At 41.7% G+C, this 25,415-nt stretch overlaps 1 protein-coding gene across 9 annotated transcripts in view; it reads left to right on the top strand.

Annotated features, from left to right (window-relative positions):
* dmd (dystrophin) overlaps positions 1–25,415 on the top strand; it is a 1,998,855-nt gene that overhangs the window by 1,654,682 nt on the left and 318,758 nt on the right. For all 9 annotated transcript variants that reach the window (XM_063050913.1, XM_063050911.1, XM_063050907.1 and 6 more), the window contains one exon: positions 24,800–24,989. In XM_063050913.1, the coding sequence (XP_062906983.1) occupies positions 24,800–24,989 (190 nt within the window). The remainder of the gene's footprint in view (positions 1–24,799; positions 24,990–25,415) is intronic.

The raw sequence follows: 25,415 nt of genomic DNA, 5'->3' as shown, positions 1-25,415 counted from the left end.
ACCTGACATTTTAGCTGGTCTAATCTCATCTTCTTGTGTTGACATCTCATTTACACTACCATTTTGTAAACTTATTTTTCCTCTCTTCAATTTTTTCTTACCAAGCTGATCTTAGTGATTATATTTGTCCTGATTCCTACAGTAGGTGAGGGCTAGCATCATTTGCTAGAGTGCTGAGCTTTTTCATTAAAGATATTTTCTTACACCCGAACTTAAGGTAAACTCAATATATCAGAAAATGCAAATCAGGCCACCTAAAGCAGAGCCAACTTGTTTCAGAGTCTGTATTTCGGGAGTTAGGAATTATTGCACTTTATCATAAAAAGCAATAATACCCAGACAAGTCCATGTACACGTTTAAAAAAATTATTTTGTGTGCAGTTGTGTCATAATTTTAAAAAGCTATTAGAGAAAAAAGAACAAAGTCATAGCAGCATTTAAAGGACCATGCACTTTATAAAGGTCAACCGCTAGACTGTGAAGAAGTACTCTGTTATTCAGTACAGAGTGCATTTTATACATCTTGTGTGTAAAAATGATGCACTCAATTTTCAATCTGACCAATTTTTCACTCATACCTTCATAGCTTGCCTTGATCTTTGTACATAGATTCCTAGAGTCATAGAGCAGTACAACACCAAAACAGACCCCTCAACCTATCTAGTCCCATTGACCCACACCTGGACAATACCTCTCCATCCCCTTCCAATTCATGTACTTATCCAATCTTCTCTTAAATGCAGCAATCTAACCCGCATCCACTACTTCCATTGGCAGCTCGTTCCACACTCGCAACACCTTCTAAATAAAGAAGCTCCCTTCAAGTTCCTCTTAAATGTCGCCGTGAACTGCTATGTACTTCCTTCCTAATGAGGACCTCTGCCTTGCCTTTTATTCTAAGACAAACATACAAACCCTGTACTCTCAATATTTCATTTATGAAAGCCACCCACTTTGCTAGAAAATAACTTATCCTAATCCACATCTGTTAGGTACTTTCTGATGCCATCACAATTTGCCTTTCTCCAATTTGGAACCTCAACCTGAGGACCAGTCCTAAGCTACAACATATTTATCTTGAAACTAATGAAATTATGATTACTAGACACTCTACGAGCACTTCAGTCACCTGCCTGTGTAGTTCCTTATTATGATAACAGTATTGCGCTCTTTCTAGTTGGGACCTCTATATATTGATTAAGGAAACTTTCCAGATCATTTTTGACAAATTCTATCTCATCCAGCCCTTTTTACGTATCGGAGTTCCATTCAATATGTGGAAAGTTAAAATCACCAACTATCAAAACCTTATTTTTCTTGCAACTGTCTGCTATTTCTCTACAAATCTGCTCCTCTAAATCCTACTAACTATTGTATGGCCTACAAAATATCCCATTAACATGGTCATCCCTTTCGTAGTCTTCTGTTCCATCCATATATCTTAAGTAGGCAAGCCCTCCAGTCTGTACTGTCTGAACATTGCTGTGACATTTTCCCTGACTAGTACTGCCACTCCTCCCCCTCCCCCAACCAAGTCTTACTGATGGCTACAATACCATAATTCCACAAGCTGACCCAGGCTGGTCCCACCTTTCCTGGAATGATCCAAAAATCTGAAGCACTCCTAACTGCATCATCTCATTAGCCACTTCTTAAGCTGTATTATCTTCCTATTTCTAGCCTCATTAGTACGTAGTGTACAGTAGGAAGCCTGAGATCACCACCATGGAGGTCCTGTCTTTTAACTTAGCGCCTAACTCCCTGAACTCACGCTGCAAGACCTCGTCATGCTTCCTGCCTATGCCATTGATACCGTCATGGACCAGAACCTCTGGCTGCTCACCCTCCTCCTTAAGAATGCTATGGACTTGATCCAAGACATCACTGACTCTGGCACCTGAGAGGCAGCATACCATTTGGAAGTCTTGTTCTCATCCACAGAACTTCCTATCTATTGCCCCTAACCAATGAACCCCCATCACTACTGCTCACTCCTTCTCCTCTGCTAGGTTCTCTCCCCCGCCCCCCCCGCCCCCCCACCATCACATCCAAAACAATACACTTGTTAGTGAGGGGAATGGCCAGAACACCACCCTGCTCTGGCTGCCTATTACATTTCCTTCTCCAGATGATCACACTTTTACTTATATCCTGCACCTTGGGTGTAACTACCTCCCTGTAATGCCTGTCAATCAACTCCTTAGCCTCCCGAATGATCTGGAGTTCATCTAGTTGCAGCTTCATTTCCCGAATGCAGTCTGTATAAAGCTGCAGCTGGATGTATCTCCTGTAGATGTAGTTGTTGGGGATGCTGGAGGTGTCCCTGTCTTCAAACATCCCACAAGAGCAGCACTCCATTATCCTGACTGTCATTCCCACTGCTCTAACTGTGCAATAAAAAAGAAGCTTACCAGATCTTATCTGAGATTCCACCTTTACTTGAAGCCTCTTAAGCCAAAGCCTTAGCTCCTCACTCTTTAACACTGGCGCACATACAATGGCCACTCCAAAGCTAACTTCTTTCTATTGATCTTAGCCAAGTGCCTAATAGCCCAAACAAACCCAAGTTCTGCCAAAAATCCCAACAGGCCCCACTCCTTTTTTAAATCTTGCAACTACTCATTACAGGCAATGGCTCAAAGGATCTCATGAGAAACTGTGGTAAGCATACAGAGACAGCTCAGAATTAGGAAGCAAGTGGAATGTGCTTTTGTTTTTCTGTCCAAGGGAGATGGAGTACAAACCACAAGAGATTATACTCTAACTGTTCAGGGTTTTGGTGAAATTGCTGCTGGAATAATGTGCACAGTTTTGGTCTCTACTTTAGGAGTGATACACTAGAATGGGAACTGTTCAGGGAAAGTTTAACAGATTAATTACTGGGGTGAAATGGTTTTCTTTTGAGGAAAGGTTGAAAAAGCTGGGACTTTCCAACAGGAGTTGTGAAGTATAAGAGTTGATCTCATGCAAGCAGAAAGGATTCTGAGGAGGCTTGTCAATATTGATGCTGACAGGATGAATTCTTCGTGGGAAATCTGAAATTAAGAGTTATAGTTTCAAGCTTCAAAGTACATATATGTCATCATGTATAGCCCTGAGATTCATTTTCTTGCGGGTATACTCAATAAATCCAATAACCAAAACAGAATTAATGGAAGACTGCACCAACAGAACAGAGAGCCAGTGAGCAGAAGTCAACTTACTGTGCAAATACATAAAGAAATAATAGTAAATAGATAAGCAGTAAATAGTGAGAACATGAGATGAAGAGTCCTTAAAAGTGAGTCTATAAGTTGTAGGAGCAGTTCAGTGATGTGGCAGGTGAAGTTATCCCCTTTGGTTCAAGAGGGTTGAGGGGTAATAACTGTTCCTGAGCTGTTAGTGTGGACCCTGAGGCTACTGTACATTTCTCCTGATGGCAGCAGCAAGAAGAGAGCGTGACGTGGATGGTGAGCATCCTTAATGGATGCTGCTTTTCTATGTAGATGTGCTCAGTGGTGGAGAGCTCTTTACTCATGATGGACTGGGCCATATCCACTACTTTTTGTAAGCTTTACCATTCAAGGGCATTGGTGTTTCCATACCAGGCTCGGATACAGCCAGTCAATATACTCTCCACTATACATTTATAGAAGTTTGTAAAATTTTTAGATGTCGTGCCAAATCTTTGCAGACTCCTAAAGAGGTAAAGGTGCTACAATAACAACATTCAAGATTCAAGATTGTTTAATGTGATTTCCAGTGCACAAGTGGAGAGGAGAACAAAATCATTGTTACTCCAGATCTAATCAGCACAATAAAAATAACACAATAATTAAAAAACACACTAAATATAAATGCATAAGATAGCTTATATGCATAGATTGATTGTAGTCCATGAAGTGATTGATTTATGTCCAGGAGTTTCTGTATATAAGGTAACTCTGACAGGACATTATAAAATAGTGGTGGTGGGGTGGGTTAGTGGGTGGAGGTGTTGATCAGTAACTATTTTTGAGTCTGGTGGTCTTGGTATAGATGTGGCATAAGCTCCTCCCTATTTGGTGCGGAACAAACAGTCCATGAGTAGGGTGGACAGGATCCTTCATGATGTTACTGGCCCTGTTCTGACACCTTTATGTATGTAGGTCCTTGATGGTGAGGAGACTGGTGCCAGTGATGGGCAGTTTTGGCTACCCATTGTAGAACTTTTCTGGGAACAACAAGTAGGGTGTCACCCTTTTAAGTAAGAGATGGATGGCTTTCTTCACTCAGATGTTCATGAACCTTAGGAATTCTCTCCCTCAACTGAGTTGTAAATGTAGAATCACTGAATGGACCACAGATCGATTTTGGGAGGGAATTGGATGGGGAACAGGGGTTGAGGCTACATCAAATTAGTCATGATCATATTGAATAGTGAAGCAGGCTCGAGGGGCTGCACAGCCCACTCCCATTCCTATTTGTTGTGCTTGATGTTTGTACAAATTCCTTACTGTTTTTTTGGGGAATTACTGCAGCTTCATAGTCAGGAATTGAGCATGTCATTGAGAAATTAGTGGTCAATTCTTGATTACAAGCTTAGAAAATGTGAAGTCACTCAGAGTTAGGCAGTTGCAAGAACGCCGAAATTTCCTTGTAAAACTCAGGCCAACTGCGTGATCTTCTTTTTCTTAAACCCATCAGCCCTACTTGGGTATTGGTCACTTAGCAGCTCACCAGAGTTCTCTGTCCTTGGCCAGTCTTTCAAGTTGTCCCCAGGTGTAGCCCATCTTCTGGAGCCTTCCTCTCCCAGGGATGAGGTGTTTGGAGCTTCTGCAGCATTTCTGTAACTCGGGGTTTTTACACGATGGGGTTGCGAGCCCCTGGCCCAACTCTCCTCATTTCACAGCCAGGATTGGGACTGTTCATGGTAGAGTTCAACTGTACAATATACTGATATTAATAACATAATATTTCCCTGTGGAAATTCCATTTTCCACTTAAATATGGAAGAGCAAAGCTGAGCAAAAGGCTAACGAGTTGGGTGTAAAGATCTTCCATGCTCACTGGAGGTCAGTTAGATACATCACATCCAATTCCTACCCAAAAGCAGTGTCATCTCCAGTTTTGCGTAAAGCAACCCCTTAAGTCACTCTTCTTGATTTTCTTTAGCAGACAAGAGAAGCACAAAATAAAATAATAACTCAAAAATCATGTTGACAGCTTTAAGGCTGTTTTTTTTCTTGGACATCTTGGGAACAAAAGACTGAGATGCTGCCTGAATTGTGTTCTCAAAGTGATGAGTGACACAAAATGAATGTGAATACAATGACTCTTAAGACAATGACCTGATCCTTGCGACCTTGCGTTTATCAATTTGGACACAACAATCAGGTGGTTGGGGCTATTAAAATTGGGGTTTATATAGATTCATGGAGATTTAAAGTCATAAAACACTACAGAACAGAAACAGGCCCTTCGGCCCATCTAGTCCATGCCAAACTATTAATGTGCCTCATACAATGGACCTGCACCAGGACCATGGCCCCCATACCCCTCCCATCCATTTACCAATGTTAATTTCCATGCCCTGCCAATTGAATTTATTTAGATTTATAGGGATAGCATAGTTACAGGTCTTTCTGGCCCAATGAGCCTAAACTGCCCAATTACACACGTGACCAATTAACTTATTTAGACTGTAGGAAGAAACCTAAGCTCTGGGAGAACATACAAATTCCTTACAAACAGTGGCGGGAATTGAACTCAGGTCACTGGCTTACCACTACACTGCTGTGCTCTGTTAAAATAAACTAACCTGCAGGTCCTTAAAATGTGATAGGAGACCACGGCACCGAGAGGAAACTCTCATTGCCACAGGGAGAACTTGCGAACTCCACACGGACAGCACTTGAGGCCAGTGTTGAAATGGCGTCTGTCACGCTGTGAGACAGTGGTTCTACCAGCTGTGCCACTGTGCTACTGAAGAAAAAATAAAATCTAGCTCCCTCCCATTTCATTTCTTGAAAACAAAACTTTCTTTGTAAGTCTATGCTCCAATTGCAGCTGTTGTATATTGACTTATAAAACTGTTGTATCTGACATATAAAATCAATAAATTAATTTATTAGCTGCCTCACTGTGTGCATGTGTCGGTCGTGCATGCAGCCTGGTACAGCCGTTCCGATCTATTCTTTTACTTTCTTCTTCCTACTTTTTAATTTATGTTATTTTCCGTATTTTTTTTCTCACGGTAACGTCGAAGCTGCACCCTCTGTAATATACTGGTAGAGAGAGTTTTATTTGGGTTTCCTTTAGCGCTAGAAATGGTTACATCCCAACACACGGGACAGAAGCAAGGTCGCATTGTGTATCCCACAGACCAGCAAATTCTGGCCGGCTTAGCGAACAGAGTGGCAGACACCCCTGCTGAAATCCGGAGGAAAACACACAGAGGATGCAGAGGGGGATCACAAAGCCGAGGAAAGAGGACCAGGTCGAGACAACAGAGACTTTTGGAGAAGAGGAGTTCGGTAGATAATACCGTTCTGCCTGACCGGAAGTGCACCAAAAGCGGTAAGCGTAAAGGAGTTTCGTGCTTACTGATCTGGTTAACAACGGATGGTGCAATCTGGGGTATATTACGATCGAGGAACGTGTTTGCAGACTGGATATTGAACTTTTTACTGTTGGACTTCGGCCACATTCCACTGTGATACAACACTGGGCAGCACGGGAGGTCGTTCCTGCCTGTGGCCATCGAACGTGCAGCTCCTCCCATGGAGGATCAGACACCCTGAGCCAATAGACTGGTCCTGGACTTATTTTCCATCTGGCATAGTTTTGCATTTTGTTGTTCGATTGTTGGGGTTTTTTGTTTTGCTATATTGACGATCTATTCTTGGTTGGTGCGGCTGTAATGAAACCAAATTTCCCTCAGGATTAATAAAGTATATCTATCTATCTATACTTCTGAGGCAGCAAGTTCCTACTCTGAATATTGAGCACAAGCCTTGTGCTGAACAAAACGTGGGAGGCCTCATTGATCAGGTAAGGTCTGTTACTCAGATGATATTATTTTAAAGAAGAGCAAAACACATATTTCAGTTTTCTTGGCAAGTCAATATGCAGTATCTGAACATTATCATTTGCTGTTTGTTGATCTCTCTGTGTGCTGATTAACAATGACTTTCATTATTTTTCAACAGTAACAAAACTTAAGTACTCTACCTCACCACTATCCATGTTCCTAAACATTTCTTGTAGCCGAGGCAGCACTTCACATGTGAATTAATGTGAAGTCATTAATTGCTTCCAGTGTTCCCGGTTTGTCCTCCATTACATCAGTAAGACCTGACACAGGTTAAGGGATTGATTCGTTGAGTGCCTTTACTCCGTCTGCATAACAGCATGGATCTCCTGGTAACTAGCCATTCTAAATCCACTTCCCCCTCCCATAATGAGATGTCTGTCTACGGACTCCTCTACTATTCAGTTGAGGCTAGACACAGTTTAGAGGAACAATATCTCATACCTCATCTAGATGGTCTCCAACATGATGTTATCGATATTGATTTCTCTAAATTCTGGTAAACGGTAAGACCAAAGATATGTGAGCAGCTTTTGGCCATTTGGCCCATCAAGTCTGTTACAACATTAGTTTGTGGCTGACCTTCCAGCCCCAATCTCCTGCCTTCTTGCCGTATCGCTTCATGCCTTGACCAGTCAAGAATCTATCAACCTTTGTATATCAACCTTAAATATTTGTAAAAACTTGCAGCCTGTGGCAACAAGTTCCACTTATTCAATGCTCTCTGGCTAATGAAATTCCTCCTCATATCTGTTCTAAATGGATGTCCCTCTATTCTGTGTCCTCTGGTCCTAGTCTCTCTCACCATAGGAAACAGCCTGTCAATATCCACTCTATCAAGACCTTTCACCATTCGATAGGTTTCAATTCAGTCACCTATCATTCTTCTGAATTTTGGTGAATATAGGCCCAAAGCCATCAAACTCTCTTCATATGAAAAACTGTTCAATCCTGGAATCAATTTCATGAACCTCCTTTGAAACCTCTCCAGTTTCAGCACATCATTTCTAAGATAAGGGACCCAAAACACGAGGAAATCTGCAGATGCTGGAAATTCAAGCATAAAAAATGCTGGTGAATGCAGCAGGATTCAAAACGTGTTCGAAAAGTTGAAAAATTGTCTCAACATTACATCCTTGCTTTTATATTCTAGTCCTCTTGAAATTAATGCTATTATCGCATTTGCATTCCTCACCTCTGACTCAACCTGCAAATTAACCCTTTGCGCCTCAGATTTTTGAATTTTCTCTTCATTTAGAAACTAGTCTACCCATTTATTTCTACCAAAATGAATGACCATACACTTTCTGACACTGTATTCCATCTGCCACTTCCTTGCCCAGTCTCCTAATCTAAGTCCTTCTGTGGCCTCCCTATTTCTTCAAAACTACCTGCCCCTCCACATATCTTCGTATCGTCCTCAAAACTGGCAACAAAGCCATCAATTCCAATATCCAAGTCATTGACAGCAGTTCCAACAAAGACCACTGTGTAACACCACTAACCACCAGCAGCCGACCAGAAAAGGCTCCCTTTATTTCCACGTTTGCCTCCTGCCAATCAACCACTGATTTAACCATGCTAATATCTTTTCTGTAATACCATGGGCTCTTAACTTGTTAATCAGCCTCGTGTGGCACCTTGTCCTCCCTCTGATTCCCCACCTCCTTCCCTTCATTCCATGGGTCGTTGTACTTTCCTAACAGATTCCATTTTTTCCAGCTCTTTCCCTCTTTAACCTGTCACTTCCCTTCCTCTCACCTGGATTCACTTGTCACTTGCCCAGCTCTTGTTCTTCTACCTCCCACTTTCTGCCCTCTTTCCTTCTAGTGCTCATGAAGGGTCTCGGCCTGAAATATTGACTATTCATTTCTCTCTTGACGCTGCCTGACCTGCTGAGTTCCTTCAGCATTTTATTTTGTGTGTGTTGTTCCATTCCGGCATTTGCAGTATTTCTTATGTCTCCATTAAGTGCTTTTATTTCTTGTTTCTAATATCTACAGTTTAGTTTTGTTTGCCTTTCATTTATATGTATTCCAATGGCTAACAAACACTTTGTAGGAAAAATTTATGCTTGAAAGGGACTTGAAAGATATTAAAAGTACGGGTTTCTATTCATGGAGAGCATTAATGTCTTGTAGATTCAGCCAAATACAGCTTTGTCCCCTTGGATGGTCTTGGAACCACTGATTAGTGGCTAGGAAGATCACTATCCTTAATTTTTTTGCTTTTCTGGTTCATCCACTGATAAACCTATGACATCATGGCTTTTTGGGGTGTGCAGTTCAGGCATGAGCCAAGCCTGATCTGACTTTGCCCTGTTGTCCCACCCCAAGCCAAACTGCTTATTTGTACTTACTTTTCCTTCTTGGCCCTCTCAGACCCGAAAATTGCCATGAATGTAGAAGTCTCAGCATTGGTTACTGCAAACTGGTTAGTAGTTAGCCGGATACAGCAGCAGCTGATCCAAGCCAAGTCCAGTTGATGCTCAGGACTGTCCAGCTAATTCAAGCCCAACACAAGGATGTCAAGTGAGGTGTTGTTAGTCAGCATTGGTTGCACTTACTAAGAGTAATTCTTGATTGCTTTGTTTATTCGGTCAGGAAGTAAGCCAGTTTTGTATTTGTTTAGGGATGTACAAATTGGTTTGGTAGTTTTATGTATATTTTTCAAAAGTCATATGATCAAGCATCACACCTCCAGTTATTTTTATATTAAGCCTTTGAAGTGTAACTTGTTCATTTAACTTGTGTTTCCTGTTGACAACAAGATTGACATTGTTAAATGCTAGTTTTTGAGTCCAATTCACTAAAACCAAGTAATTGGGAGGAGGAGAATGATGGTGACGCGACGCAGCGCGCATGACCTCTCCGGTGATGAATATCTGTAATCTGTCAAGTAGGAGGCCATATACAATTCTGGTTTGATGGAAGCAGACATGAGAGCATGAAGGAACATCTGGTGAAACTTCTGAAATGCCTGCTTCACTGCCGCTGCTACTGTGTGATCCGAAATTTCCGGAGGGAAAGGCCCCGAATCCTCGGCTTTGCCTGTTGCTTGGCGGCCGGGGCCGGGGTCGAAGCGCTTGGTGGAGATGGTGCTCAGTGCTTGGTGTTGGAGGGATGGTCGGAGGCTGTAAGTTTTCGGACAAACTCAGAGTCGGACTGTGGTTGGGTGCTTCCAGGATGCTGCATCGGCAAGCTTGCAGTGCTGGAGGCTCATGGCAGGGAGGGTTTCTTTCTTCTACCGTCTGAGGGAGATGTTGGGGCTATCAGGACTTTGAGACTTCTTTTTACCGTGCCCATGGTCTGCTCTTATCAAATTATGGTATTGCTTTGCACTGTTGTAGCTATGTGTTATAATTATGTGGTTTTTGTCAGTTTTAGTCTTGGTCTGTCTTGTGTTTCTGTGATATCACTCTGGAGGAACATTGTATCATTTCTTAATGCATGCATTTCTAAATGACAATAAACGAGGACTGAGTGTCCTCATAATCTAATCTAATTTGACTTCAGATTGTGTTTGTCAGTTTTCTCCTTGTACTGCTCTGCTCTTCTCTGTACCCATGCCTTTGTGTTTAGGCATAGCTCAAATGCTATCTCTAAATTTACGGTTGATACAACCATTGATGGAAGAATTTCAGACGGTGACAAGAAGGCGTACAGGAACGAGATATTATAGGGCGTACAGTACCAGCTAGTTGGGTGATGTCGCAGCAACAACCTGGCACTCAACGTCGATAAGACCAAAGAGCTGATTGTGGACTTCAGGAAGGATAAGATAAGGGAACACAAACCATTCCTCTGAGAGATCAGAAATGGAAAGAATAGCAATTTCAAGTTCCTGGGTGTCAATATCTCGAAGGATCTAACCTGGTCCCAACGTATCGATATTAAGAAGGCAAGACGGTAGCTATAATTCATCAGGAATTTGAGGATATTTGGTTTGTCACCTAAAACACTCAAACTTCTACAGATATACTGTGGAGAGTTCTGACTGGCTGCATTATCGTCTGGTATTGGGGCGGCTGCACAGAGAGTTATAAAATTAGTCAGCTTCATCATGGGTCCAAGCCTCTGTAGTATCCAGAGCAGTGCCTCAGAAAGGCAGTTTCCATCGTCAAGGACCCCGACAAGCTTGAAGGCACATGCTCAGTGATTTAGGGTCAGCTTCTTTCCCTCTGCCATCCAATTTCTAAATGGACATTAAACCCATGAACACTACCTCATTAGTTTTTTATAAATTTTTGTTTTTGCACTACTTATCTTCATTTAACTATTTAATATACATGCTATACATATCTGTTCTGTAATTCTGTTTTTTTTTTCTATTTTATCGTGTATTGTATTATACTGCTGCCATAAAGTTAACAAATTTCACGAGGTATGCCGGTGATATTAAACTTGATTGTGATTCTGTATCTATCTGTTCCTTAAATCACAAAAAGAACTTCAAGTTACCTTCATGCTGCATATGCTTTTTCCAGTTTACAAGTAGGTGTTCTGTGCGCTAAGGCAGCCAGAGCCAAGAAATAACTCCTGTACTTACTTTAGGAATGTTAAGGAAATGCTCAAGGTGTCATAGAGTACTTAACAACAAGTCCATGCACTGTGATCATGACTCTGTTGACCTGAAATAGTCATTTATTCATATAAAATCATGCATGTTTTCCATTGAGAGGATGGTTTGCTGTTATAATAAAATTCATGTTTTAAATTACTGTTGGTCAAGAGAATGCACTCTCAGCATCTTGGATTTCATTGTGCCTATTTGTGGGACCTGTGACATTTTCAGATGCTGCAGCACAACACAATCAGTGAGTGCAGTCATTTGTGAATTAAATGGAAGGTTAAGTGCAGAAGAAACTGCCTTCCACTTGAGTTCACAGATTTGATTTTCCTCAGCTTTCCCTTAATCTGCTTGTTTCTGGAGAAACTTGGTTGCAAGATGATGAGATAGGAGAAGATTTGGCCGTTATTGTTTGGGACAATCATTTGATAGGTGTGATGGTGGCTGGCAGTGATTAGCATTCAAGGAAATGTCACATAAGTTACAAAAGAAAATTCCTTTTTGACACAAACCCCCAGTAGGCCTGAAGATTGGAAACATTTTAAGATACAATGAAGACCAAGTAATTGTCAGTAGACTAGCCAATAATATAAAAATGAACCAAGACGGCTTTTATAGATATGTGAAAAAGAAAAGATGACTGAGGGCAAGTATGGTCCACTTGCAGACAGATGCATTGTAATTTATAATTGGGGGAAAAGGAAATGGCAGAAGTGTTAAATGGTTATTTTGCATCTTGGAAGAAAATTTAAAAACATGCCAGTCACATTGCACATTCACCAGTCGAAAGAGGAGGTGAAACTGGTGGGTTTAATGATGCCAAGATAATTCCCAAGAAGCCAATGATTTATGCCCTGGAATTTCTGAAGTAAGAGCTTTAGGCATCACCTTTGTCATAATACCATGAGACGTAGGAGCAGAATTAGGCTATTCAGCCCATCGAGTCTGCTCCACCATTTCATCATGGCTGATTTATTATCTTCTCAACCCTATTTTCCTGCCTTCTCCCCATAACTTTCGACACCCAGATGAATCAAGAACTTATCAACCTCCACTTTAAACATACCCAGTGACTTGGCCTCCACTACTGTCCAGAAGCAGCATTCCATCATAAGTGTCCTCGTTGTCTCGATGCTTTAGGGCCAGGTTCATAACAGATGCTATGGGATCTGTTGTAGATCGGTTCTATCCATAAGCATATTGAGGAGTGTCCAGTGTGTTGGGAATGGAGTTTATGATATGTGCCATTATCAGCCGTTCAAAATACTTCATGATGTTTGGCCTCAGTGTGATCGAGCAGTAGTCATTTAGATTTGAAGCTGTACTTTGATACAGGGGTGACAGTGACTGATTTGAAGCATGTGGGGACAGCAGCCTGGATGAGTGAAGATGAGTTTCCCATGTGAGGGGGTTTGGCCCACTGGGGCTGTGCTTTCTAAAGTTTAGAATAATGAGGAAATCTCACAAAACATACAAAATTCTCAAAGGCTGTGACAGACCAGATGAATGAAGGTTTGTGGAAATCGACATGGAACGTGACACTGGGGTAGATGATTAGCCATGATCTTTACTTTATTTCTTCAGCCAGTGGGAACAGCGAGAAGAGTTTAAAGGGAGATGGTTATTCCTTCAATGCTTTGATCGGGGCACGACTGCGCAAGCGCGTGGACGTCAGCCAGTAAGAACAGCGAGAAGAGTTTAAAAGGAGACGGTTATTTCTTCCTCGGTTTGATTGGGGCACAGCTGCACAAGCACGTGGACGTTAGCCAGTGAGAACAGCAAGAAGAGTTTAAAAGGAGACAGCTTTACAGAGTGGGTGTCAGGGAAGTGGGCGACGGAGTAGAGGGAGATAGAGTGGGAAGGCTTTGGCTCAATGGGTCGAGGCAAGGTAGGTTGCCTGAATAGAATACAGACAGGAAGTATGTGTGTGAGGCCGGTTTTCTGTGCTTAGTGTCAGATATGGGAGGTCCGGGAGACTCCCAGCCTCCTGGACGGCCACATCTGCACCAGGTGCGTCGAGCTGCAGCTCCTTGGGGACCATGTTAAGGAACTGGAGATGCAGCTCGATGACCTTTGTCTGGTCAGGGAGAGTGAGGAGGTGATAGAGAGGAGCTATAGGCAGGTAGTCACACCAGGGCCTGGGGAGACAAATAAGTGGGTAACAGTCAGGAGAGGGAAAGGCAGGAGTCAGATGCTAGAGAGCACCCCTGTGGCTGTCCCCCTTAACAATAAGTACTCCTGCTTGAGTACTGTTGGGGGGTGGGGGCAGCCTACCTGGGGGAAGCAACAGTGACTGCGCCTCTGGCACAGAGTCTGGCCCTGTGGCTCAGAAGGGTAGGGAAAGGAAGAGGATGGCAGCAGTGATAGGGGACTCTATAGTTAGAGGGTCAGACAGGTGATTCTGTGGACGCGGGAAAGAAGCACAGATGGTAGTTTGCCTCCCAGGTGCCAGGGTCCGGGATGTTTCTGATCGCATCCAAGACAGCCAGAGGTCACGGTACATATTGGTACCAATGACATAGGCAAGAAAAGGGAGGAGGTCCTGAAGGCAGACTACAGGGAGTTAGGAAGGAAGTTGAGAAGCAGGACCACAAAGGTTGTCATCTCGGAATTACTGCCTGTGCCATGTGACAGTGAGTATAGGAATAGAATGAGGTGGAGGATAAATGCGTGGCTGAGGGATTGGAGCAGGGGGTAGGGATTCAGATTTCTGGATCATTGGGACCTCTTTTCGGGCATGAGTGACCTGTACAAAAAGGACGGGTTGCACTTGAATCCCAGGAGGACCAATATCCTGGCGGGGAGGTTTGCTAAGGCTACTGGGGAGAGTTTAAACTAGAATTGCTGGAGAGTGGAAACCAAATTGAAGAGACTGAAGAAGAGGCGATTGGCTCACAAATAGAGAAAGCTTGGAGACAGTGCAAGAGGGAGGATAGGCAGGTGATCGAGAAGGGACGCGCTCGGACTGATGGTTTGAGATATGTGTATTTTAATGCCAGGAGTATTATGAACAAAGCGGATGAGTTTAGGGCGTGGATCAGTACTTGGAGCTATGATGTTGTGGCCATTACAGAGACTTGGATGGCTCAGGGGCAAGAATGGTTACTTTGAGTGCCAGGCTTTAGGTGTTTCAGAAAGAACAGGGAGGGAGGCAAAAGGGGGGGGGGACGTGGCACTGTTGATCAGAGATAGTGTCACAGCCATAGAAAAGGAGGAAGACATGGAGTCTCTGTGGGTGGAAGTTAGGAACAGGAAAGGGTCAATAACTCTACTGGGTGTTTTTCATAGACCACCAATAGTAACAGGAACATCAAGGAGCAGATAGGGAGAAAAATTCTGGAAAGCTGTAATAATAACAGGGTTGTTGTGGTGGGAGATTTTAATTTCCCAAATATTGAGTGGCATGTCTCTAGAGCAAGGGGTTTAGATTGGGTGGAGTTTGTTAGGTGTATCCAAGTGAGTCTTACTTCAGTGGTTGTTAAGTTGATGGAGAAGATCCTGAGAGGCAGGATTTATGAACATTTGGAGAGGCATAATATAATTAGGAATAGTCAGCATGGCTTTGTGAAAGGCAGATCATACCTTATGAGCTTGATTGAATTTTTTGAGGATGTGACTAAAAACATTGATGATGGTAGAGCAGTAGATGTAGTGTATATGGATTTCAGCAAGGTATTTGATAAGGTACCCCATGCAAGGCTTATTGAGAAAGCAAGGAGACATAGAATCCAAGGGAACATTGTTTTGTGGATTCAGAACTGGGTTGCCCACAGAAGAGTGGTCATAGACGGGTCATATTCTGCATGGAGGCCGATGACCAGTGGTGTGCCTCAGGGATCTGTTCTGGGACCCCTACTATTTGTGAATTTTATAAATGACCTGATTGAGGAAGTGGAGGGATGGGTCAGTAAATTTGCTGATGACACAAAGGTTGGGGGTGTTGTGGATTGTGTGGAGGGCTGTCAGAAGTAACAACAGGACATTGATAGGATGCAAAAATGGGCTGAGAAGTGGCAGCTGGAGCTCAACCCAGATAACTGTGAGGTGGTTCATTTTGGTAGGTCAAATAGTATTAATGGTAAGAATCTTGGCAGTGTGGAGGATCAGAGGGATCTTGGGTTCTGAGTCCATATAACACGCAAGGCTGCTGCGTATATTGACTCTGTTGTTAAGAAGGCATACAGTGCATTGGCCTTCACCAATCGTGGGATTGAGTTTAGGAGCTGAGAGGTAATATTGCAGCTATGTAGGACCCTGGTCAGACCCCACTTGGAGTACTTGCTCAGTTCTGGTCGCCTCACTACAGGAAGGACGTGGAAACCATTGAAAGGGTGCAGAGGAGATTTACAAAGATGTTTCCTGGACTGGGGAATAGGCCTTATGAGAATAGGTTATGTGAACTCGACCTTTTTTCCTTGGAGTGACGGAGAATGAGAGGTGACCTGATAGAGGTGCATAAGATGATGAGAGGCATTGATTGTGTGGATAGTCAGAGGCTTTTTCCCAGGGCTGAAATGGCTAGCATGAGAGGGCACCATTTTACGATGCTTGGAAGTAGGTGCAGGGGAGATATCAGGGGTAAGTTTTTTATGCAGAGAGTGGTGAGTGCGTGGAATGGGCTGCCGGCAATGGTGGTGGAGGAGGATAAGACAGGGTTTTTAAAGAGACTCCTGTATAGGTATATTGAGCTCAGAATAATAGAGGGCTATGGGTAATCCTAGGTAATTCTCAGGTAAGGACATGTTCGGCACAGCTTTGTGGGCTGAAGGGCCTGTATTATGCTGTAGGTTTTCTATGTTTCTATGTTTACACATGGCAAAACAGGCCTGAATGCAGGATGGTTGACTCCATCTCCTATTCCTGTTCTTGTTTCCACTGTGTGCTTGCCTAAATTAATCTGGTTAAAATTATGGATTTCTTGCTTGTAAACATTAGTTGGGAAAAGAGACATAATTTAGTTGGTTTTCTGGGATCTTGTTCTTGCAATTTTTCTTCACACTGTGATTATTGGGTCAACGTTTCATGGAGGAAAGTATATTCTGCCATGGACAATTTGATACATTTTGACTCGTAGAACAAAAATAATTTTTTTAAATGTTAATTGTCATCAGAAATTCTTTTAGTTTTATCATAATCAATAAAATAGAAGTAGCAGCATCCAATAAATTTCATTTGATTTCTCCTTCAGCCATTCACTATGACCCCTCCCCCCTCCCAATCTTTCCTGATTCAGGACTAAATCTCACTTCCTCATCTTCCAAAATCAGCAGAACCTCCTTAAGTTTCTCATCCATCAGCAACACAGTCCAAAGCACCATTTTGTTCCCTTAAGCTGCAAACTTCCTTTGTGGGAGATCTCTAAGCACGTATAAGTGAAATAATCCTCTTTGCCTGAAGTGTTGCAATATGATTGTCACCACAATGTGAATTATCATTGTCAAATATCATGTTTGTAATTTTCACTCAGAAAGAACCCTTTAAGCTATGTAGCTCAATTTCAAACCTCCAATGTGATGAATTTCTTGACCGCCATTATAGACCAGTTATCGACACCAACTAGGTCCACATCAAATAAAGAAAATACACATTATTTTTCAGAACCTCATGGAGGAACCTTTATCTATTTATGTTCACATTTGACTAAATTCAGTTTAATGCCTGCATTTTATCTCTAGTGTTCCAAACTGAAATGTGCTTTCCTCATTACTACTTTCTTCAAAGGCCAACAGAAAATTGCTCAAATAGTTTCTAGGAGATCAATATCAAACCTAACAGTAAGATTGGATAGTAACAGGCACCTGCCTCAGGGACATTAGCTTCCATAAATATTGCTGCAGCTTGGCTTACACTAATATAGCTGATTCCAATTTAGTCTATATTCATGGCCAACTGAAATTAAATTGCTTAATTTGCAATCAATTCAAATACGAAAATGAAAATGTATCACTACCGGCTGTTTCAAAGTCTACTCTCTACTTATTATACAGAAACAGGAAAAGTGAGAACAGTTTAATCAGATGCACAGTATCTGTCCCGTGTATTATGACAATAGACAATAATTTGAAAGGGTCTCGGCCTGAAACGTCGACTGCGCTTCTTCCTATAGATGCTGCCTGGCCTGCTGCGTTCACCAGCAACTTTGATGTATGTAATATTTGAACCTTCTTGTAATTAAATCCTTGTTCATATTCCATTGTGTGAGTCAACACCATGAAATCACAGCAGAAATTGTAGTGAGATACTGTATCTAAATTTGCTTCAGTCATTTGTGGGGGCACCAATAAAAATATTGGCAGTACTTCACCAGAATTTGGACTTCATTATGTAGGATGGGTAGAGTTATATTGATCTAGCTTGATTGAAAATGTTCAATACAACAAATAGTGTGATTTACCTACAAACGTGACATTTTCTAGCCTTAAGAACAATTCATTTTTTGAATATGCCAGGAAGAAATAGTTATTTTATAGCTTCTGCTGTAGGGAAAGGCTAAGTATTCAAATAAGTTACAGTGTCTACTGACAATTAAAATTTTTGTGAACTTGTTAATGTAAATTTTGAGTGAATGACCTGCGCCGTTTAATGTTAGTGTCCAGGGCTTCACAACTCAAGTATGGGACTGCTGCAAGTCAGATAAATGACCCACTGTATTATCTCAGCAATGTGACTTGATCACAGTCACTGAACTCCCATACCTATTTATTGCCTTTGATAAAGTCCCACAGGGGAGATTAGTGGGCAAAATTAGGGCACGTGGTATTGGGGCAGAGTACTGACATGGATTGAAAATTGGCTGGCTGACAGAAAACAAAGAGTAGCGATTAATGGGTCCCTTTCGGAATGGCAGGCGGTGACCAGTGGGGTACTGCAGGGTTCAGTGCTGGGACCGCAGCTGTATACAATATATATTAATGATTTAGATGAGGGAATTAAAAGTAACATTAGCAAATTTGCCGATAATACAAAGCTGGGTGGCAGTATGAAATGTGAGGAGGATGTTATGAGAATGCAGGGTGACTTAGACAGGCTGGGTGAGTGGGCAGATGCATGGCAGATGCAGTTTAATGTGGATAAATGTGAGGTTATCCACTTTTATGGTAAGAACAGGAAGGCAGATTATTATCTAAATGGAGTCAAGTTAGGAAAAGGGGAAGTACAACGAGATCTAGGTGTTCTTGTACATCTGTCACTGAGAGCAAGCATACAAGTAGAGCAGGCAGTGAAGAAAGCTAATGGCATGCTGGCCTTCATAACAAGGGGAATTGAGTATATGAGCAAAGAGGTCCTACTGCAGCTGTACACGGCCCTGGTGAGACCACACCTGGAGTACCGTGTGCAGTTTTGGTCTCCAAATTTGAGGAAGGACATCCTTGCTATTGAGGGAGTGCAGTGCAGGTTCACAAGGTTAATTCCTGGGATGGCGGGACTGTCATATGTCGAAAGATTGGAGCGACTGGGCTTGTATACTCTGGAATTTAGAAGGCTGAGAGGGGATCTTATTGAAACATAAAAGATTATTAAGGGATTGGACACGCTGGAGGTAGGAAGCATGTTCCCGCTGATGGGTGAGTCCAGAGCCAGAGGCCACAGTTTAAGAATAAGGGGTAGGCCATTTAGAATGAGTTGAGGAAAAACTCTTTCACCCAGAGAGTGGTGGATATATGGAATGCTGTGCCCCAGAAGGCTGTGGAGGCCAAGTCTCTGGATGTTTTCAAGAAAGAGATGGATAGAGGCCTTAAAGATAGCGGAATCAAAGGTTATGGGGATAAAGCAAGTCTGCTCTGCCATTGCATCATGGCTGCTCCTGGATCCCACTCAACTCCATACTCCTCCCTTCTCACCATATCCTTTGGTACCCTGACTGATCAGGAAGCCATCAACTTCCACGTTAAATATACCCATGGACTTGGCCTCCACCACAGTCTGTGGCAGAGCATTCCACAGATTCACTACTCTCTGGCTAAAAAAATTCCTCCTTGCCTCCTTTCTAAAATGTCACCCCTGAATTTTGAGGCTGTGCGCTCTAGTTCTTGATACCCCCACCATAGGGAACATCCTCTCCACATCCACCCTATCTAGTCATTTCAACATTTCGAAGGTTGCAATGAGATCACCTGCATTCTTCTAGATTCCAGTGAAAGCTGCCAAATGCTCCCCATATGTTAACCCCTTCATTCCTGGAATCATCCTTGTGAACCTTCTCTGGACTCTCTCCAATGACAGCACATCCTTTCTGAGATATGAGGCCCAAAACTGTTGACAGTGCTCCAAGGGCGGCCTGACTAGCATCTGATAAAGCCTCGGCATTATCTCCTTGCTTTTATATTCTGTTCTTCTTAGAATAAATGCCAACGTTGCATTTACCTTCTTTACCACAAACTCAACCTGTGAATTAACCTTCAGGAGTCTTGCACAAGGTCTCGTAAGTCCCTCTACACCTCTGATGTTTGAACCTTCTCCCCATTTGGATAATAGTCTGCACTATTGTTCCTTTTATCAAAATGCATTATCATATATTTCCCAACTCTGTATTCCAACTGCCAGTTTTTTGTCCATTCTTCCAATTTGTCTAAGTCCTGCTGCAATCCCATTGCTTCCTTGGCGCTAACTACCCCTCCACCTATCTTCGTATCATCCGCAAACTTTGCCACAAAGCCATTAATTCCATTATCCAGATCATTGACAAACAATGTGAAAAGTAGCAGTCCCAATACTGACCCCTGATGAACAGCAATGGAATGGTGCAAGATCATGAGGGGAGTTAAGAATACAGGTTTTCTGGGAAAGTTGCTGCAGTAGAACAGAAACAGTTGTGGGGAATTTTTGGGAAGTGTACAGTTTAACGTTATTGCAATTCATCTGTAGTATGATTGTTTAGATTGTTTAATGCCATTTGCTATACACAAGTGTAAAGGAGAACAAAGTAATTGTTAATCCAGATATGATGCAGTGCAAAAAAATTAAAAAGAAAAATTTTTTAAACCTGAAATACATATAAAAGATAGCTTACATACATAGGTTGATTGCATGTGCATAAAGTTATGCTAGGATGTATCTAAGGTGACTGGCAGGAAATAATAAAGTAGTGGTGGTTGGGGGTGTGGAGGGATGGGTTAGTGCATGGAGGTGTTGATCAGCCAGTCATTCTGGCGTGGATGTGATGCAGCCTCCTCACTGATGCTCATGGACTGTTCATCCAACGAGCAGTGTGGGGGAGTCCATCTTGATGTAACAACTTAACGTCCTGTTTTTCTCATGTGCCATTTGTCAATTTCTGAAATGATTGCACTACACAAAATATATGTTTAACCAAGGGGAAAATAGATGAATTCATATAGGTTAACAAATTTCACGACATAAGCTGGGGATATTAAACCTGATTCTGATGATACTGTGAAAATTTATGTAATATTCAAGGAGTCAGGTGTTTGTTTGGCCATAACACATGAGACTATGGCATTGTGTAATATTTCCTTTTAATTTTCAAAGAGGATCCTTAAAGATAGTGTGATCTCTCTGTGTAACTATTGCAAGTATGAAAACAGAAGGTATCTTTGCCCTGTAGTAATTATTTTAATATACATTATATAATCTACATCAGAGGCATATTGTTTGATCCAAATGCTCTCCACGCAGATATGATTCAAAGAAGCCATCTCTCACCTCTATGTAACTTCATGTAACATTAAATTTCATTTTATTCCTTCTTTTCACTTTAATTTATCGAATTTTCCATTAAATGAATCTTTGCAATTTGTAATTTACGTCTTGTGTTATAAGTCATGAATTTCTATGTGATTCACAATTGTGGGCACAAAAGGCTTTCGGTGTCCAGTATTTTAATCCTTACTATGGAAAGCTCATCTACATTCATTATTGATGTATTGGTTTTGAATAATCTGAGACTGCTATCATATAATGCCATTTAAATAGTGTTCCCTTTTAAGTGCAACCTTTTAAAATTTGATTTATTCTGTGTTTCAGAATTGTTTCTACAAAACCATTATGTTTTTCTGTGGCACATTCAGAGCCCATCATAAAACTATCACAACCTATAAAGTAATTCATTCAAATCATTTAACAGGACCATAAAATATCTTAGTTTCAACCTTCTCCACATCATGCTCCACATTGCAAACTGCTAAAGTAATTCAATCATTCTACTTTGGTTATTCACTTGTTTCCAGTAAAGGGTAGATCATTGTGAAGAATTCTCCACTATGATTTAAATAATGGTGACAGCACTTTACTCAGAACAGAAGTGTTCCATTAGTTTGAGGACAAGCTGACTTGCAACAAAAAGGGACTGCAGGGCCTAGTTTGCATTATAAATGCTTTCTAATGTAACTGACTAACAGGCAGCGTGTTAAACTTCATACTGAAACATTACATACTATATTAATGCAGACATCCTACCTCTCCCGGAAGTTCCGGGAGTCTCCCGCATATTAATAGTGGCTCCCTGATGCCCACAAATTATATACAATGTCCCGGAAATTGAGTTTTTTGAGAGCGAACGTGAGAGAACGCGCGAGAAAGAGCGAGAGAGCGAGCGCAAGAGCAAGAAAGCAAGCACGAGACAGCGAGCGCAAGTGAGAGAGTGAGAGAGTGAAAGCAAGAAAGCAAGCGCGAGAGTGAGAGCAAGAGCGAGAAAGCGAGAAAGGAAGCGTGCGCGAGACAGCGAGAGCAAGAGCGAGAAAGCAAGCGCGAGAGTGACCACGAGCGAGAGAGTGCGCACGCGCAAGAGAGAGAGCAAGAGCGAGAGTGTTCCAAAAAAAGAAAATATGAAACGTACGTCACCCCAGACTACACCAAAGTGTACCCCTGCCTAATAGGGGTCAAAGTAATGACAGTGTTGCTAGCTGCACTGTTTGCAACAGTGACTTTTCTATTGCCCATGGTGGGTTAAAACTGTAAAAGACATGTTGAGGTGAGTTTAACAGGTTGTCATTCGTTCATTAGCATAGCTAATGTTATTTAAACTAGCTGGCTAGCTGCTAAGGAGCTACTCTATTGCAGACATCCCACCTCTCCCGGAAGTCTCCCGCAAATTGATGGTGCTACCTCCCTGAAATGAGTTTTTGCAGGGTGGGATGTCTGTTAATGACACAAATGTCCTGCACTCCTTCACTCTCTCCTAACAATATAATTGAATGTTCAAATGTGATGCAGAATATTGGTGCTCCAGAATTAGTATGGATAGGTACTTGACGATGAGCCAACCGGTGCATCCACACCAGACTTCCTTACATGCTTACCATCCATCCTGGGTTGAGTGTTGAACTAGCAACTCAGCCTCGTCAAAAAAAAGCAAAAAGAAGCTAAAGAAACAGCAACGTTGCTGCCCAATGCACCACAAGACATGGAAAGGAACAGCATGTACTTCACAATGTAGAGGAAAATATATGGTAATTTTCCTGTGAGAAAGGAATATGAAGCAAATTAAATACATTTTCTAGAGGAAATGTGAATATTGCATTTAAAACAAAAAGTCATTTGAAAAATGTTCCTGGTTAATCCCACTGTTATGGGTATTCTGTGTCTGATGTCGACAGAGTGGATGTATTCAGGTCCCTAAAGATTTTGGAATTGGCAGGTGCAAGTGATGAGTTGTAAAGGTGATGTATATGCCGAACTTGTTGCTGATAGATCAAATTTCAGGAAGAAATTAATTACTTAGCTATGAAATTGGATAATCTTATGTGCAGAACTTCTTGCTTTAGCTGAAATGAAACATAGCATGCAGGAAATATTCAGTAGTCAGATGGCATCGAAAGAAAGAGAAACAAGTTTGATCTTGAAGTCCAAGACTCTTTCTTTCCAAGGATGCCTCCTTTGTGAATATGCCTCATATATATAGACTTGGCTGGTGTTTTCTGGCAAGTTCAAAGTTCTCTTATTTTGAGTGTGAACAAGATCAACTTTTGGCTAAAGAATTCTGGAACGAAAGAGCATTCATCACGTACTTTCAACAGGCACTGAAAAGAGTTTCCCTGAGCAAACAGAAAATAGGTGTCATGTTATTGTTCCACAGAGTCATATAGACAGACATTATGTGTAAATATTAAAGTCTGCTGCACTGCCTTTTTGTATTTGCAGAAAGTACTTTTCAGCTCACTGATTGAATGAAGGAATATGTCGTCTCTCATGCCTACAGGATTGTTAATAAACCTATTGTTTTGAGTTTGTGCTTATCTGCAACACAGAACAGTCTGTAGACCTGGAAATTTGAGGTCATTATTCTTTTCACATCTCCAGTGGGGGTTTCCTCAGCATCACTGTCACTCTGGCAGCCATCCCAGTTTTAACAGAAGTGTGGCTGCCATAGTGCTCAATGATTCCTTACTACACTTCCAGCCGAGTCCTGATGGACTCAAGTAAACCTCAGGTTCACTTTGCGCACAGTGTGAATTGAAAAATATCTGTTAGGCTTTTCATACCAGCATTTCTATCAGCTTCCGGCAAAAGAGACTGAACAATGAAAAGGTAAACATACAGCAGCAATGAAAGTTGAAGACTGGCTGCTTCTCAATTCATATTTCACCAGAAAATTGTAATTAGTATCATTCATTGGAACTCACTGTACATCGCGTTCAGCTTGAGGTGAGCAATTGCATTTGATGCATAGAAAACATGGAGATCTGTTCTTTCATGATCATATTGTTTCATTTCATGTCTTTATCCTATTTTAGCTGAGTATTTTGCACAAAGACATTAGTAAAATAAGTTTAGTAAATCATCTCAAACATCTAAATTGCTCTCACCAGTTGCTGCAGGGATCTCAATTTATTCTTCACTTTAAAGGATTTCCAAACTCATTGTCAATAAACTTGGGTCAGAGTCACCTGTGTGTAAAACAACCTTTTGAATGCCGTGGAATTCTGTAAGATTCTAAGGTACAGCCCCAAAGTCATACAATGCTCCACAGACCTTTCTACATGTCTCAATTATGTCAAGTGTAATTACTTCCTACTGGCTTAAACCTAATTAACGGACCTAATATGGGTTAAGTTTGTGTGATGATAAATTCCCATGATATTTGAATTTGTGACAATTACTTGCTCATTCTGATAATCCTCCATTGAAGGTGTTAGTTCATAATTGAACACAAAGCAGTATTTGTGAAATGGCTATGCTAATGAAGATTGCTAATGTGTGTGAAAATCAATGGTTTCACAGGGCCAGCGAGAGGGAAGCTGCAGTGGAAGCAGCCCTCAGATTGCTGCAACAGTACTATCTGGATTTGGACAAATTCCGGGCCTGGCTTACAGAAGCAGAGACTACTGCCAATGTCCTACAGGATGCCACCTATAAAGAGAGGCTATTGGACAACACCCAGCTGGTCCAGGAGCTGACAAAACAGTGGCAGGTACATGTAGTTATAGTATTTTTTTCCCCCAGTGCAATAGTATAATAATCACTTTGTTTGTACGCAGCTGTTAAGCAGCCCCATAATTTGTATAGTTTGAATGAGGTTTGGTCATTATAATCCACAGAGATCTGATGAATTGTCTTTACTTAATAAACAAGAAGGAAATGCATGGCAAATGCGATTTTTCGTTACACTTGATTTTAAGTCTTGGTACGTAGCGGAAATCTTCTTTTGGCCAACAAAAGCATTTTAGCTCTGTCCTTCAGGTGAATTAAACAATTTTTTTTCATGAAATCTTTGCTGAGAAAGGTTTGATATTATGTAGCATTTTCCCTTATTCTACTGATGGTATGATCTGCTTGTGTGAAATAGGTCACACATTACAGAACAAGTTGTTGATTTCTTGATTGTGAACTCCCAGAA

Source organism: Mobula hypostoma, chromosome 6, assembly GCF_963921235.1.
Source record: "Mobula hypostoma chromosome 6, sMobHyp1.1, whole genome shotgun sequence".
NCBI classification, from domain to species: domain Eukaryota; kingdom Metazoa; phylum Chordata; class Chondrichthyes; order Myliobatiformes; family Myliobatidae; genus Mobula; species Mobula hypostoma.
This window is presented reverse-complemented; position numbering and strand designations above follow the sequence as displayed.